This window comes from Pelodiscus sinensis, chromosome Z (assembly GCF_052426305.1).
Source record: "Pelodiscus sinensis isolate ZL-2025 chromosome Z, ASM5242630v1, whole genome shotgun sequence".
NCBI lineage: Eukaryota > Metazoa > Chordata > Testudines > Trionychidae > Pelodiscus > Pelodiscus sinensis.
The window spans coordinates 5465037-5481961 of record NC_143085.1 but is presented as its reverse complement, the minus strand read 5'-3'; the positions used below and the strand labels follow the sequence as shown (position 1 = coordinate 5481961).

The window sequence follows — 16925 nt, the reverse complement described above, 5'->3', positions numbered from 1 at the left end:
TCAGAAAAATGTGTGCATCAGTTCATACAGGTTCTGTTGTGACTGAATGTCCATATTTGAGATTCATCAGCTCAGACAGAAATCATCTATAGCAGGGGTCAGCAGCCTTTTTAAACCAAAGAGCCAAACAACATCAAAATTCCTAATAAGTGGAAAACAGAGCCAGTATCAGAATGCCCATTTGCATGACTGAAAATAGACAACTTAAGCATCATGCCAATTATCAATAATATTAATAATCGCATGAATGAAACTTTGTACTCATAGACTTCTGCTGCTGCTGGAGGTGCCGTTTGTGGATGTGGGGGTGCAGGAGTGAGGGTTGGGATTTGAGGGGCTCAGGGCAGGAGGTTGGAAAGGGCAGGAGGCAGGGCACCGCACTGGGGTGGGAAAGAGTATCGGGGGGGGGGATCCTGGGGATGGATTGCCCTACTTGGCCATGGCTGAGCTGCTGCCTCTGGGCAGCAGTGGCTGAACAAGGGGCCAGGCCAGGGTCTCAGCAGCTGGATTGTGGACTTCTGTCCCACCCATGCTGCAGCAAAAGAGGGGCCACTGCCTGCCCTTCTTGTGGCCAGATGAGGGTTGGACCGCAGGGCCTGCCCCAGGGCCAGGGACAGAACACTGCAGCCAGAGGGGACCTGGACTGCAATTGGGGCCCTGTTGGCCAGGCCACCGCAGCTGGAATTTGAATTTGTTTCATTTTCATTTAAAAAGTTGCATGTACTTTGGGAATGGCAAAAGAGCCGTATTGGGTTCCCTACCGAGCCATAGGTTGCTGACCCCAGTCTGTAAGATCATGTTTAAAAAAAAAAAAGCCTGAAATAGTATATTTTTCCAGCCCCAACTGTCATTTTTCCCCTTAAACAAAATGCTCAGCTCCTTGTAAGAGCTTTTCACTCTAACGACTCCCATCATAAGACGGCAGAGCCAGTCACATTTTATAAAGTCTAATGCTATTCCCTCTGCACATCTCTATGGAAAGTGCTGTAGGAGGGCTGAGAGCGTGCTGCATTTGCACAAGAGTGTCTGCCTAAAATGACTGTAAAATTGAGGCTAAGTAAGTGTGTTACCAGCAGTAGTTTAGGGATGACGGTGAGTAAATTCCAGGAGTGCTGATACCATAAACACCACTGAAAACAAGGACAGAGCTTTGGACATATTCAAGGGGAAAAAGTACTCTGTGCTGGGAAAAGCAATTGGTAGAATCCGAGCACCAGGGTATTGTGTATATGGGGTGTAAACATCCTTTTCTAAATAGCTGATGTCTGCCCCTACACTCAAGCTCAAAGGGAATCTATCTGTCTAGAAAGCACAGCAACGTTTCCTCCCAAACCAATGGCCTTCAGCCAGCATATAGGCCAACGTTGGGCACTGTAGAACCATCTTTATGGCTTTTTCTTGGTTTGTTTTAGGACCCTGGGGGAGCAGCAAGCGTCAGTGTTGGCTGGTAAGAGCTCAGCCCAACCTTCCGAGAGTGGAAGCATTGCCGTCACTCCCACGTGTGTGGACAGCCCACGCAAGGTAACAGCCCTCTGGCCTGGTCTCTAGGTGACAATTTCAGGAGATTCTCTCTAGGAGTACACCATACTTGGAGTGTTTGTACATGCAGACTCCATGCTTGTATGTGCCATGGGCAGGAGGTCAGACTTTTTTTTTTTTAAACCAGCAACATCTGTTTGTCTGCAACTGTATCCTAAAGGCCCTTATTCCCTAAGGCCAAAAGGGTGGTGCAGAGCCAAGTGCCCCTCTGTTCTTTTGTAATACCCGTGGCAGCCAGATAGAAAAGCGTCAGCCTGTGTCTCGGTGCTAAGTTAGTCTTGTTGGCCAATGTCAGGCAGCACACAATTTGTTTTGCTTTATTTTAGACAGCGCCCACACACGGAAACACGCCCCCTTGTACAGGGGCTGTAACACAATGGCCGAAGCTAAATCTCTGGAGACTTAAAACCTGCCTCTTTTGTGAAGCTAAACTGCCACTTGATGATGGCCTCTCTGCGTTCCTGTTTTGTTAAGGAGAGGGATGTAGACCTGAGCAATGGATCATATCATCCCTTTGCTCAGCAGAGTCAACAAAGCTAGAGATGCCAGCTTAACATTGTTCCTCTTTGAGAGCTCTGCAAGCCTCTTTGGACTGAAAGGAAGAGTGCAACTCATGTCCCCAGTCCTCCTGGAAAGCCAACTGCCAGGGGGCAGCTGACAGCCTGAGAGAGGCCCCTTTGAAGCTCTGGTACTGACCATTAAGAGCGTGCTGATGGTAGCGTAACCAGGGCATTGACAGCATCCCCTTGGAGATCTTGCCAGTTGAAATTTTTACCTTTTCACTAAAACACCCATTTCTGTTGGAGACCTGGACCTCGCACGGCTGTGTGAGAAGAGAGGGTTAGGACAGTTAAACTTGGCAGAATGTGAAGATTGAAGGAGATCTTCAGGTCCTAATTTGTTATAAAATCTCCTCCCTACACTGGAACTCTCTGGTCCAGCAACATCTATGGCTGGGCCAGGAGTGGAGACAAACTGGAGAGGAGGCTGGTGGTAGAGGAGACCAAAAATGACCTGCCATGGTCCAGAAAAATCTCTCACTCCGGGTCAGTCAGGTCCCCAGGGAGCCAGAGAGGTCCAACCTGCAATAACTTCTCTTCCCTAATCAAAAACCACACTACTTTTTGCACTATTTTGCATAGCAGGATGTGGGAGAGGACAGTAATCTGGGGAATGAGCATGCTCTACAGATGGAGGAAGGAATAACTGGCTGTCAGATTCCTGCTGATTCCATTGGCAAAGTGTTTCATGCTACATGAGAGACATCACTCTAAGCAAAAATGCTACTGGCCATAACAAAATGACCATGTTAAAAATCTGTTCTTAATTTACACTAAATCTTCAAGTTGAGATAAGTTCATCCGTCACTGGTAGTGCTTAGATACTCAAGTGATAAGCTGTTTCTTTAAAAACTCTAATTGAAGGCATTTATAGAGAAACTTACATTTAAACCTGTGAATGTGAAAATACCAATGTTTCCATTACAGGTTGAACCTCTCTGGTCCAGAAACATCCGTGGCCCAGAATTATTTTAGTTAGCTAGATGTCCACTTTTCATGGGTGTGGGCACGCTTCCTGTGGTCCCATAAAGTTTGTTTGTGGCCACTAGTCCTGGCTCTCAGTGTTTGGTGCTGTTATTTAGCTCTAATTTACTCCTCAACATCCTCTAACAACCATGTAAGCTGTGGAAGTGTTAGTAATGCTTCTAGACAGTACTGACCTCCCGTCGTCCAGAAAATTCTCTGGTTCAGAACTGGTCATGTCCTGATGGTCTGGACTAGAGAGGTTCAACCTGCAGTATATGAAAGATTTTTGGATAATAGCAAACCTTTTGAGCAACTGCAGCCTCATCTAAAAGACTTCTGGAACACCTGACCTCATGCATCACAACTGTCCTAGAGCTAAGAGCCATCCACCTGGCATGCAAGGCACCCTTGCTGCTAGCCCAGGGATCTGTCGTCGAAGTGCTGACAGAGAGAGCAGTCTGAATTCCTGGGCTGCCGGACCAACTCAGTAGGCTGTTCTCAGGCAACCACGAGGGGTTTATTTGAGTCAGCTTGGTACAAAAAACCTTTGGGGAACACCTGGAAGTTTGTAATGTTGCTGATGTTAACGTGTGTTTGGGGCCAGCGCTCACCCGCCAGGTGTCTGTACCAGTGAAGGTGAGTATGTTTATAACCATGTAGTGAAGTCCCGGAAGACATAAGTGATGGGAACATGTACCCCAGGTACAAATCCAGTTTAGTAACTTTAGAGTGGAGAAAAGAACGTGCCTACAGAAGGCAAGAACAAGAAAACCTAGAGCGAGCCCGTTGCTACCTCTTTTGTGGGAAGAGTCTCTTGGCCCTATACCTTTGTTAGCAGTAAGGGAAGAGTCCATGCCAGGTATGCATGTAGGAGGAGGAGGGCATGTTTAATTTGTGCATGCATTGACCTTGATGAAATAGCTTCTCTCCCTCTCTCCTGGTACGTTTACACTGTACACTTATTTCCGAATAAGCTATTCCTGAACAAATACTCAAAAATAGCTTATTTCAAAATAGCGCATCTACACTATGAGGAAGCCTCATAATTAGTCTGAGACAGGCTTCCCTAATGTGGACGAGCTAGCTTGATTTGAGCCGCAGGAGTCACTGGGGAGTAATTACTTTGAAATAGCTCTTTCCCAGGGCTGTTCAAAGTAGCAGCAGTGGAGCATCCACACGGAAGCTATTTCAAAATAGCAGTTTCGGAAGAGACATTATTCCTCATGGAATGAGGTTTACTGAAGTTGGAATAAGCTGTTATTTTGAATTTATTTTGAAATAATGGAATTGCCATGTAGACGCTGGCATTGTTATTTCGGAATAACGGCCGCTATTCCAAAATAATGCTGCTGTGTAGACATACCTTAATAGAATTTGAGCCTGTGCTCAGAGCTGTGTATTCTTGGGCAGGTCCAGGATCACAGTGTGATGCTCTTAACATGATTGACTTGGGGCATCTGTAGCAGGGAGGAGGGAAGTCTCAGCAGAGACGGATTGCTGCTTATGCTCTGAACTCTGGTGTGCCTGCTGGTCTGGATGGAGGTGTCTTTTGGGGGTTTTCACTCCCTCCCTGTCTGTGCTTTTCTTCACCTCCTTGGTCCTGCCACTGCTGCCACTGCTACTGCTCCTGCTTCCTCTGATCCCTGCAGGATGGGGCCTTCTTTATGGAGTTTGTTCGCAGCCCGCGCACAGCTTCGACCTTCTACCCACAGGTCAGTTTTGAATCAGATCTTTCCATCCCTAGCATCTGGAGGGAAACAATGAAGCGCATCTCAGATCCTGCATTTGTAACTGAGGAAGCCAGGCCTGCTCACTGGTTTCTGCAGTGGTGAGATGTGTTTACTAAAAGGACTGCACTAAAAGGATGGTAATTAATACAAAGGGGCTGCTGGTGAATGCTCTTATTTCCATCCACAGCTCTGTATTTGTGTTGTGTTTTGGATACTCCTGCACTTTTCCTAGTTATCCTCAGGCCTGATGAAGTTGTGGAGGGGGGGGGGGGAAGTTTCCCCAGGGCCCAGCGTTTCAAAGCAGCAGTGGCAGCTGGAGCCCTGGGCTCTGAGGATGCGTGGGGAGCACCCCTTCCACCTCAGGCTAGCGATGTATGTGGTAGTCGATTACTTGCCCCCCTTGCTCTCTCTTCACCAGAGGTAGCAAGTGGGGGGAAGCAGGAACCACTGCTGGGAGGAGCCGACTAAACTGATTCTCCTCAGCACCGTCTCCACGGTGATGCCTGTCCCCTCCCACAGCGCTGCCACTTCTATCAACAGCCAGCAGCGTGGGGGTGGCAGAGGAGGAGGAGGAGGCTGCTCAAACCAGCCCGTCAGCAGCAGCCTGGGCTGGTTGAGGCTACTTTGGCAACAGCCCCTGACCGTGGGGGGAGGGGGGAGACTTGGTATGACCCCCCTCCCCATCCCCTGTAGACGGGCTGCTGGACCTAGTGCATGCCGGGACTGAGCAATCCTGGGTCAGTCCCAGCCCATGCCAGGTCCGGGAATTACCCCTGCTGCACGGCTGCAGTTTAAATGTAGTAGGAGCCAGGCTATCTGTGCCCCCGGCTTTTACCACATTTGAACTGCAGAGGTGCAGTGGGGGTAGCTCCTGGACCTGGTGTGAGCTGGGACTGACCCAGGATTGCTCAGTGCCTACACAGTTAGTGGATTACCCGCCTCTTAACATCCTGACCTCAGGCCCACCCCTTCCAGGAGCATGGAGCTGGACTCCCCCCCTCCCCCCATACCCACACCCACACCTTGCCCAGTGGCCTGGGGAGGCTGTTGGCTTCCCTCGCTATCCTTTACTTGCCAAGTACTCAGAAGTCTCCTTTCACGTTAGTAAATTCCTGATTTCCAACTTCATTCCCTGAACAAGAATGGCAGAATTGTCTAATTCTTGGTTACATATCTCCTGTGGTATCTGCCTTGATAGCTGGTGCTGTAAGGACTCAAATCAAGGGGCCTCCTTCAGGTTAAGTTACTCTGCGATGGAAGTGTTGTGGAATTCACTGTGATTGGGGTATTTGTGTCAGATGCCATTTACATACACCTTAGTAATTTGTTAGAGTAATCCGTCTTCAGAGCGTACTACTAGCTCCAGCCAGCCTGGGGTTGGGAGGCATGAGTGTGCTGTAGCGTGAATATTGAGCATCTGCCACTTTTGGCTGTCTCAAAAGGGCATAGTTTGCAATGTGAGAACTTGGGCGGTGGGAAGGAGGAGAGGTGACACAGAATAAAGCCCCCTTCAGCTCTATGGGCTGGTTTTCCTCCTCTGTCAAACTCCTGCCACAGAGTGCAATATGCCTTCAGTCGGGCCTGTGCTTGGATCTGGGCACTGTGGAGTCACCAAGGCAGATAAGCCTTTATTGTACATCTTTCTCTGCTGTTCATGTCTCCCTCACCCACTCCTCTTATGTGGTCTTTTTACAGAATGTGTCCTTCCCTAAGCAATATGTGCTAATGGCAGATGGCAGCTGATAATTACAGCCTGCCTCTTGCTGAATTTTTCAGTATTCCTGTTCTTTCTGAAAGTTTTTTTTTATGTTAATGTTGGCTAACAATTCAGTCTGCTGTGGTCTAGTACAAGTGTTCTGTGGCAGGAAAGTGCCCTGAAGTATTGCTTAGTGACCCTGCGGTGGGCCAGTGCCAATCCATCTCCTGATACTACCCTACAAAAATCATAGAGGTGTATTATGGCCTCTTTTTATAGAGCATGAGAAGTGTGCTTGGGGCTGGCTGTTTGGGTGGTTTTTTGCTAGTGGGTGGTGGTGGTGGTTTTTGGTTTGCATAATGACAGATGAGAAATCCCTCTGGTGAATTCACATGCTTCAGTCTCAGAGTAAAATCTTTTCAATTGTTCACCACTTCCATTCAGTGACTTGTGTTCGTTTTCTGTCACTTGCCATGGCTTTGTGACGGTGTTTAGTCTCTTAGACCCAAATCCTTTCTTGATAGCTTTTACATTGCAAATCAGGCTGTAGCCAGCTTTGCTACCTTGCCTTAAAATCTTGATCGATATGTTAATCTGGGTCAATTTGGGACACTGATGTCCCAATTGCAGCCCGTAGTTTCACAATGGGGACCAAAACAAAACTCTGCTGGTCTTTGTTATATATGTCTATGGTGATGTAAAGGACTTTTTGGCATGTGAGGAGTCTGAGCTGGGGGGCTTATGAAGGCAGGAGTTAGGGAAAAGGGGTTGTGATGTGAATCGTGTAAAGGTGTTGCTTTGTCATGCTTCTTACAGGTCTCTCTAGAACAGACGGTTCCTCCCACCCTAGATGGCAACATGTCATTCAGCACAGGCCAGTCAGCTGATAGGGGCAGCACTCTGCCTCTTGGAAGCTCCCAGAATGTAGGAGACCAGGGATATGCCACAGCTGGCTCCATGGAGAACAGGTGAGAACACAGCAGTTCTGTAATATGTTCAGTACATTCCTCTTGCTGATAACAGGGGCAGGGGGACTTAGCAGAGGAAGGCACGTGCCACGTGAAGGCTGTATTCCATGACTTAGATGGAGAATGCAATCCTTGAATAGTGGCCTTAAAGACCAGCCTTATAATCCAGTTGTCTAGGATTGACTGGGTATGAACCTGATTTCCCTCGTACCAGTTAGTCTGCTCCTTCTAGTAATTTCTTATGGTCTATTAGTGGAGCGCTCTAAGGAAGCCAGAATTTGATTGGACATAGAAATCAATGTCTGCTCTCCTCTGTAGGGACAGGGGACCCTGCGGCCTATATTTGTATCAAGAGAGTTATTGAAATCCAAGGGTTCCCATCCGGTGGTGAAACACTGGGGGAAGAGGGATTAAAAATAAACTACCTGTTTCCCATCTTAGTATCTTTCCAGTGGCATGCTTTGAATTGCTTCTGAGCTCCAGTGCATGCAAATAGAGTTTGTCTAGCATGAGTAAATACAGTGCAAAAATGTGCACTGTTCTTCTTTAGTCATCTCTATTTATCCCTTAAAGGTAACTATCTCCTCCTCCTTTGCTCCATGCCACACTAAGGAGGTTTCCCAAGGAGAAAGTTGCATGTTTGGACTCTCCTCTCTTTTGCAAATGGTTGGTACATGTACCAAGAACAGAAGATAAAACCTGGAACAACTGTTGCCTGTGTAGAGAAGAAATTGCAGCTCTCCTAAAGATTGCAAAACTAGACTGGCAGCTGCAGTGGCTGTTAAACACACCTTCTGTTTACTTTCCAGCTCCCAGCAGTCTTCTGCAAGCTCCCTGACTTCTTCCTCCACACTGATTGACATTCTTGAGGCCATGAAGCACCCCACGTAAGTTTTGAATCCCAACACCCCTAAAATCTCAGTGTGTGGATTTGGAAGCAGAATTTGATGAGTGAGCTCCCAATGGAAGAGTTTCACGGTCTATGGAATAGCTTTATTTTTTGGGCAGTCTGTGTTGTTCAATTCTAGCCTCTCTCAGCAGGAGTCACTGCAGAAATTAGGGTACAGAATGTGGCTATGTAGACCTCAGATGCTACAGTCCCCACCCACCCTAAGCAGGAGTCACTGTAAAGGGAGTAATTTAGGGGCATTCTCCATGGCAAAGTACAAACGTCTGCAGTCTCAGAGGCTGATGGCTTTCTAGCTACTGAGAATTTCAGATTTTTCATTCTGGGTCTTTCTCTTCTGCAGTTCTAAAGTTTTTTTTTTTGTCCTTCTGTGTGACTTCAGTTCATGTTAATTATATGCTTGTGTTGGGATTCAGTACAGGGATCCAGCTGCTCTCTGAACAGAAGGGCCTCTCTCCATATTGCTTCATCAGTGCTGAGGTAGTCCACTGGCTGGTAAATAACCTGGAAGGTGTGCAAACCCAGGCTATGGCCATTGACATCATGCAGGTGAGAGAACTGACAAGAGGGCACATGGATGGGCCAGAAATGCCCCATTCCATGGAGAAAGCATGTATCTTAGGACACTGAAGCATAAATCAATCTCTCTCTCACTCTCTCTCACTCTCACACACACACACACACACACACACACACACACACACACACACACACACACACACACACACACACACACTGAAAATCCTCTTATTAAAATGTACCATGTATACAGGGAAACCTGACCTTTTCTCACCACTTATACTTCTCTTTCCACCAAGAAGTGTTAGCTTGAAATGGGGATTGCAGTAAATACACAGCAATGTTTGTTGTGTAAGTCAGATACTGGCTTGGAAAAATACTTGCTTCCATGGTTTGATTTTTAGATGTGCGTTCACAGAATCCTATGATGATGTGCAGTAGGTATGTGGCGTTATTTTCCCTGTTGCATGAGGGTGGTAGCCTCACACTGACTGCCGGTTACCAAATCACATTAGGGGTTGTGTTTTGAGGCTCAGAAATGCACTAGAATTCGCTGCTGCTGAGATACCACAGCAGCTAGCCCAGAGGATCTTCCTTTTGAGCCCAGAAGCCGTATGATGGCTCCTTGCAACACCTTGAAAACCCATCTACAAGACAAAAAGGCACATAAAGGTAAGCCAGGTCTACAGTGGGGGAGCAATTTGATTTAAAATATGCAACTTCCGCTGCAAGAATAGCGTAGCTGGATTTGCAGTATCTTAAATGGAAATTCTTTGGCTGCCCCACTGTGGGAGCTTGAATGGGAGACACTCTCCCGCCAACTTCCCTTTCTCCTCACAACCCAGTGGAGTACAGTTCGACACGGGGGGCACCTTCGGTGGGTCTGTACCAGACCCACTAAATCAAACCTCAGAAGAATCAATATCCAGAGTGTGTCTCCCCGGGTAGGTATAGACAAGCCCAAAGAGGGCATTTGCTGGAGGTGGTAGGTGGAATGGAAGGAGGCTATTTAGCCAAGGACTTTAAAGGGGAAAAATAAAATTTCTCTGGAAGATGAGGACTTCTGACCCTATTGACAACTAGCCTGCAAGGGTTTTGGCACATCTTAGGGAAGCACTGCTGCGGTTCTCATCTTTACCAATTGGACCTTTTGCTGTCTTCAGAGGAAAGACTCACTTTCTTAATATCTTCCCATTCCCATCCCAGAGCCCTGGTTCACCACGGAAAGCTGCTTTTTATTTGTTTTGTCTTTAGAAAATGCTGGATGAGCAGCTGATTGTTCATGCATCTGGAGAGGCCTTGCGCACGTTCATATATGGGTTTTACTTCTACAAAATTGTCGTTGATAAGGATCCAGAACGAGGTCAGACTTTTTTTTATGTCACTATAGAGATTTTTCCCAATTTGCTCCTTGGTGTCATCCTTGAATGTTGAGGAGTTGTTGCAGGTGTGGCAGTAGAAGTGCATCTTGAGAAGGGATTTGAAAGAGTAGCACCCTTATATAAATGTTGCTAGCAGGAGGGATATCTTGTACAGGCATCCAAAGAGATGCTCTAGCCTCTGTGAATTTAACACCAAAAATTAAAGGGTAATTTAAGGATAGATGGACAACTCAACCATTCCCTGCCCCCACCCATACATACCCTCTAGAAAAGAGCCCTGAAATGTCCTTGAACTGTTGAGTCATAGGATGTAAATCGGAGGGCAAATGTGTGATTTCCGTCTTCCTCTGAACCCAGGCTCTAGAAATACAGGCAGCATAATGGGAACCTTGTGTCCTAAGAGATCCTTGTTCTTAACATAAGAACATAAGAACGGCCGTACTGGGTCAGACCAAAGGTCCATCTAGCCCAGTAGCCTGTCTACCGACAGTGGCCAGCACCAGGTGCCCCAGAGGGGATGGACCGAAGACAATGATCAAGCGATTTGTCTCCTGCCATCTCTCTCCAGCCTCTGCCAAACAGAGGCCAAGGACACCATTTTATCCCCTGGCTAATAGCCTTTTATGGACCTAACCTCCATGAATTTATCCAGCTTCTCTTTAAACTCTATTATAGTCCTAGCCTTCACAGCCTCCTCTGGCAAGGAGTTCCAGAGGTTGACAACACGCTGTGTGAAGAAGAACTTTCTTTTATTAGTTTTAAACCTGCTACCCATTAATTTCATTTGGTGTCCTCTAGTTCTTCTATTATGGGAACTAATAAATAACTTTTCTTTATCAGCCCTCTCCACGCCACTCATGATTTTATATACCTCTATCATATCCCCCCTCAGTCTCCTCTTTTCTAAACTGAAAAGTCCCAGTCGCTTTAACCTCTCCTCATATGGGACCCGTTCCAAACCCTTAATCATTTTAGTTGCCCTTTTCTGAACCCTTTCCAAGGCCAAAATATCTTTTTTGAGGTGAGGAGACCACATCTGTACACAGTATTCAAGATGTGGGCGTACCATAGTTTTATACAGGGGCAGTAAGATATTCTGGGTCTTATTTTCTATCCCTTTCCTAATAATTCCTAGCATCCTATTTGCCTTTTTGACCGCCGCTGCACTCTGTGTGGAAGTTTTCAGAGAACTGTCCACGATAACTCCAAGATCTTTCCTGATTTGTTGTAGCCAAATTAGCCCCCATCATACTGTACGTATAGTTGGGGTTATTTTTCCCGATGTGCATTACTTTACACTTATCCACATGAAATTTCATTTGCCATTTTGTTGCCCAATCACTCAGTTTGGTGAGATCTTCTTGGAGTCCCTCACAGTCTGCTGACCATTGTTTCTCTTGCCTTTGTCCAGTGGGTATGCAGCAGCCCACCATGTGGCACACAACAGCAATGGACGACTTCTCCACTTTCCAGAGGAAATGGTTCGAGGTGGCATTTGTGGCAGAAGAGCTCTTACATTCAGAAATCCCAGCGTTCCTCCTGCCCTGGCTTCCCAGCCGCCCAGCCTCTTATGCAAGTAGGCACAGTTCCTTTAGCCGCAGTTTCGGAGGACGGAGCCAGGCAGCCGCACTATTAGGTAGATGCGGAGCACAGATGACATCTGGTGAAGTACAAGGGAGTAATTTGAAGGGGAGTAGCAGCCAGCCAAGGGAATGATCTCACGTGGACCTGTCACAGGCTGCAGATCTCATGCTGGCCATATGTTTGTCATGCAGGCTGTCTCACTGTCTTGTCTCTGGGATGGGTTTCACTGGCTGAGAGGAACAATCTGCGCTCGTTACCTGAAAGCAAAAAAAGTAAAATATTCTCACCCTCCTCAAACTCCTTGGGAGTTTGAGGAGGAGATAACACTCGTCTCCTATCTCCATGTAGAGCCGGTGGGTCTTTTCACAACCAGAGGATGGAGTTCAGTCCTTGGTGGTAATGGCAATGACAAGTAAGGTCAACAGAGCACCAAAATTTCACTTAACTTTGTCCACTCTTCCTCAGCAAGTGTGTGCCAGTGGCAGAAACCCTGGTGATATCCTTGTGAGAGCCGAGTGGGGTGTAGGAGAGTCCTCTTCACTGGGACACTTGGAGACTGGTGGTATCAGTCTAGGTTGAAATCCTAAGCAATGGGGGAGAACTCCAGGTCAGACACTGAGGACCACAATTACAGCAGTGCGAAGGAAACTGAGTTTTGAATCTGGAACATTTAGGACCTGGAATGGGGGTAGATATCATTATCCCACCTAGAAATCTCCTTCCAGTGTTAACCACTTCTCACCGGAGTGCCAGAGAGACCTCTCAGTGTGTTTTCTACCCCTAGCAGCCAGTGAAACTCGCTGTCCTACTATGTGCTTTGTTGTCATCTTGTTGCATTTCCAGGCCAGCTTGAGTCCTTGCTCCTGCCATATGCTATATGTTCCCTGTAAAACATGCCAGAAACTTCATTGCCGTCACTTCAGGTTTATAAGATGTATCTTATAAAATCCCATCTAATTTAAAAGGAAAGAGAATCCCCAATGCATGTATGTGTAACTCTTCTGAAGAGAGGTGGCGTAATCCTTCTTCTAGTAGAGTAACAGTGTCTTCTAGAGCTGAGGTATGGCAATCTGTATTTTTGAAAGCTATGCTCAGAGGAACAGCATAATGTATAGAAAAGTGAGGGGAGAGGCCTAAAACAATAAGCTAACAATTCTGTGATCTCAAGCCAACATGTGATCTGGAGGCTTTTTACCTACTACACATTAAAGCAATCATATTGGCCAGTACAAAACCTTATTGGCATAATTCATGTGCTAGGTGAACCAGAGCCCAGCCTGCTGTCCAGCTAACATGTGGTTCAGGGAACAGAGGCTCAGGAGACCTAGGTTCTGCTCACAACTCTGATTCGCCATGCAGCTTTGGTAAACCACTTCACTTCTCTGTTCCTCAGTTTCCCCCATCATAAAATGGGGATAACGATTCAGAACCAGTTTTGCTGTGCTAGGATGAAAAGTGTCTCTCTACTGCTGCTATTGTTCATTATGATTCTAAAAGATAATTGGGCTATTTCCTACAGTTAACAAGATGGTGTTACCTGTTCTTAGAGGGAAACAAGTTTATATACCACTTCTGTGCTGTTCCTCCTCTAGACACCCTCTCCAAAAGCATTACCAGTACATCTGAGGCAGGAAGCTTCACTAACCCCAATGGTATCCGGTCCACGTGACTTCATTTGTTCCTGTCTTGGCTTTGGCTGCATTTGATTACTTCCCCCTCCTTCTACCTTCCCTAAATGTCAGCCTGTGATACAAAATAGCATGCAAGTGTTGGGAGCTCTGGAACAAGCTCCATGTATCCCTAAAATCCTTATTCTTGCCAACTTCCCTATCACTTGCCTGATTGTCACTTTCCCTTCCCAATGGAAATCTGATCTGTGATCTACCTAACCTTGTCCCTTTTGATTTATAGCCATGCATGCACTAGTAATTATAGCCATGTACGTAGTTAGTCTGTGGTGGGAGAATAACCTGTCTGCTCCTCTCCAGTGTACACTGTAACTCGTTAGTTGTTACCGGTCCAAGACCCAGTTGGGAAGCGGGTGAGTTCTCTTAACGTCAGCCAGCCGTGTGGAAAGCCAGATGCCTTATACCTTCAGATTAGGACCACGTTGTAAGAATGCGTCTCCTGAATGTAGATAGGCTGAAGATGCTAATCCAGCGGTAGTGTGGAAGTTGTGGGATTGTCAGAGGCATTCCTATGGACATCTGCCTACAGTTGTTAGGTTTGTGAGTAGGGGCTTGGGGTAACTTAGAGTGAGACTGTTAGGAGTCGTGATGGAAACCTGTGTTACCAGTGACTGGGAGGAGGAACAATTTAGTAAGGGAGCAGGGATTTCAGTCTTCAGCTTGTGCTAACTTATACAGATTGGCAGGTGTATTGTGGTTGTCTCTGGCGGCTGAGCTGGCAGATGGCCCCTGCCAGCCTCACTGATTGAGCTGCTTCTACTTTGCCTCCTATTGTAGGGCTGGGGAACCTTTTCTGTGTCAGGGGCCACAGAAAAATATGCCGGAGGCTGCACACAAGTGAGAAGCAAACCAACGAACCCTCATTGACTTGGCCCCTGACTGAGAGGGAGAAAGACCTTCCCCACGTTCCCATCATACACCAGAGCCTAAGGGGGGGCCCAGCCTCATAGATTCTGTGTGCTCCAGCCCCGAGGTGGAGCAGTGGGGATGGGGAGGGGGGCTGAGGCATCAGCATGGGCTCCCCAATGCTGGGGGGGGAGGGGAGAGACATGAGCCTCGGGGGCTGGATCCAGGCAAGCTGGGGGCCACATGTGGCCCCCAGGCTTGAGGTTCCCCACCCTTGTCTAATTGGGATGCTGCCCTCAAACATCCCAAACTGGGTTTCTGTGGTGGTTCACCATTTACCTTACTGTGCATGGCCTCAAAAGTTGGATTGTAACTTTTAAAGTGAACTCCCAGTCTACCCCTCCACCTTCCAGCAGTGATGTTTCAGTGATCTCTAGTGAAAAGGAACAAAAAAAAACAAAAAAAAAAGAAGAATGCATTAGTGTGTCTAACAGGTCCCGGCCGAGACAGGAGTTGGAGGGGAGAAATCTTTGTGAGGAAGTGCTGAAATTTATTTCCAAAAGAGCCTGAGTGTTGCTCCCCAAGTTCACACCTACCTCTGGCATTTATTGTTGTTCATTATTTCTCTCTTGATGTTGCGTTGTTAACCCAGCCTCCCAGACAGTGGTCTCTGAATCAGAGTGGATGTAAAGCTGGGAGCTCTGTCCTGCCCCAGTTCCCTTCACCTCGGGGGTGAATTTCAGGCCTTAATCGGGAGCATATAAAACGCAAGTCTATAAAACGCAAGCAATTTCTTCTCTTGGCTAAAAAAAAAAAAAAAAAAAAACCACCACCACCACCACCACCAAACAGTTCACAGGAGCTGGAGGTACGGATGCTGAGAAGGCTCAAGCCACGTGCCTCACATTTCCCCTTCCCCTGCGAGACTCTGTCACCCGTGCTTGTTTACGGTGATACCATGAGCAACTTGCATGCACTGCAGGCTGCTCCTGACCGCTTCCCCTTGCATCGTGCATGTGAGGGGAGGGAGGAGGTGCCCGGGCATCCTGCTCCAAACTTCAGTGCACAAAAGGGGGAGAGGGCTCTACTTCCCGTGGGGCTGCCTGGGCAGTGGGGCCAGGAGCTGTGCTTATCCCAGAGTGCAGGGAGCCGCCCTGCGCCGTTACCGGTTCGACACCTCCCCCCACACAGTCAGCCTGCGGTGCAGGGGTGGGGTGGAGTGACTGAGATGAGGGACACAGGCGGGAGCGCCTGGCTCCAGCTGGTCTCTGTTACACGTGGGGCGTCCGCACCCGGCTTGTGACGAGAGGCAGAACAAGCAGCTCTGAGCACTGTTCCCCCAGCACGGAGTCGCTGGCTCTGCCTCTCTCCGCGAGCCGGTCTGGTGGGGAAGGTTGGTGCTTTCTTCACCCACCGCCCCCGCCCCACCCCACTGGGGGAACGGCAGCACGGTGAGGCGCTGGCCACGGGCTTTCCCTGCTGCTGCCATCGGCCGGCCAGTGGGGGCGCAAAGCCAGGTAAGCATCCCTCCTTATGCCCAGACCCCTGCGCCCCAATCCTCCTCATTCCCCTCCCCCCACGGACACCCATATCTCCAGCTTGCACCTACACTCTGGCAGGAAGATGAGAGTGTCATGGACCAGATCCCCACTCCCTCCCCTTTGCCCATTTCCCGGATTCCCCACCCAGCCACCCTGACCCTAGCCTGTGCTGGCAATCCAACGTTGCACCCCTGCAAGACTGGAGCCAGCGCTGGCTTCCTGTGCAGGAGGTGGCGGAGCCCCGAGGCTCCAAACCGCAACCGGCTTCTGGGGAAACACACGTGCGCTGCGCCTCCTCTCCTCACAGAAAAAGCTGGAGTGGAGCCCAGGCAGGAGACCAAGTGGGGTACGTGGTAGAGAGAGCCCCTCCCCCCTCCTGGGAGCGTGGCATGGCCCAGGGCAGGAAGGTTAAATCTTGGCTTCAGAAAGGTTGCTGACTCCTGCCTTCAAGTGTAAACGCTAGGGGTGGCAGTACAGTGGAATGTAACAGGAAAAGAATGCTACCTAAACACAATAAGCTAAAGATGATGATGCTTTAGAAACCTTTTTTAGCATTTGGTCTTTTTAAAAATTGCAATGTACGCCTTTAACATTGCATTACTGTTGGCCACTCTTGCAGGATGCTAGAAACTGTGTGCATTCTCCATTTCCTTTTGCTGTCATTGTAAACTCTGGAATTCTCCCCAATGTAAACATTTTCCGTGTTGTGATTTGTATGGAGATATGTAGCATTATAATACACTTGGAAAGCCTCAGAGACACATGCCCCAGGGCAAGTTCTGTCCCACATTGGAACACGGTTCCATTTTCAGTCAGTCGGTTTGGGAACTGTTTCACTTCCTATAAGAGAGTCCCTCCCTCCCCCATTTCAGATGTCACTGGGCTGTTCTGGGTAACCTTTTCTGGAGGAAGGGAACTGGGGCAGCAGAGTTCCTTTGTGTAGGTGGAATTCTCTTCTATTCTTCTGACGCAGATTAGCAAGATTCTTGGACTATTTCT

General features: G+C 48.0%; 1 protein-coding gene across 12 annotated transcripts in view; it reads left to right on the top strand.

Annotated features, from left to right (window-relative positions):
- DEPDC5 (DEP domain containing 5, GATOR1 subcomplex subunit) overlaps window positions 1-16925 on the top strand; it is a 67042-nt gene that overhangs the window by 42902 nt on the left and 7215 nt on the right. For 8 of the 12 annotated variants that reach the window (XM_075898019.2, XM_014574775.4, XM_014574773.4 and 5 more), the window contains 7 exons: window positions 1413-1521; window positions 4715-4777; window positions 7308-7459; window positions 8269-8346; window positions 8783-8915; window positions 10140-10248; window positions 11679-11903. In XM_075898019.2, the coding sequence (XP_075754134.1) occupies window positions 1413-1521; window positions 4715-4777; window positions 7308-7459; window positions 8269-8346; window positions 8783-8915; window positions 10140-10248; window positions 11679-11903 (869 nt within the window). The remainder of the gene's footprint in view (window positions 1-1412; window positions 1522-4714; window positions 4778-7307; window positions 7460-8268; window positions 8347-8782; window positions 8916-10139; window positions 10249-11678; window positions 11904-16925) is intronic. The other 4 variants (XM_014574781.4, XM_014574782.4, XM_014574776.4 and 1 more) reach the window with 2 other exon arrangements.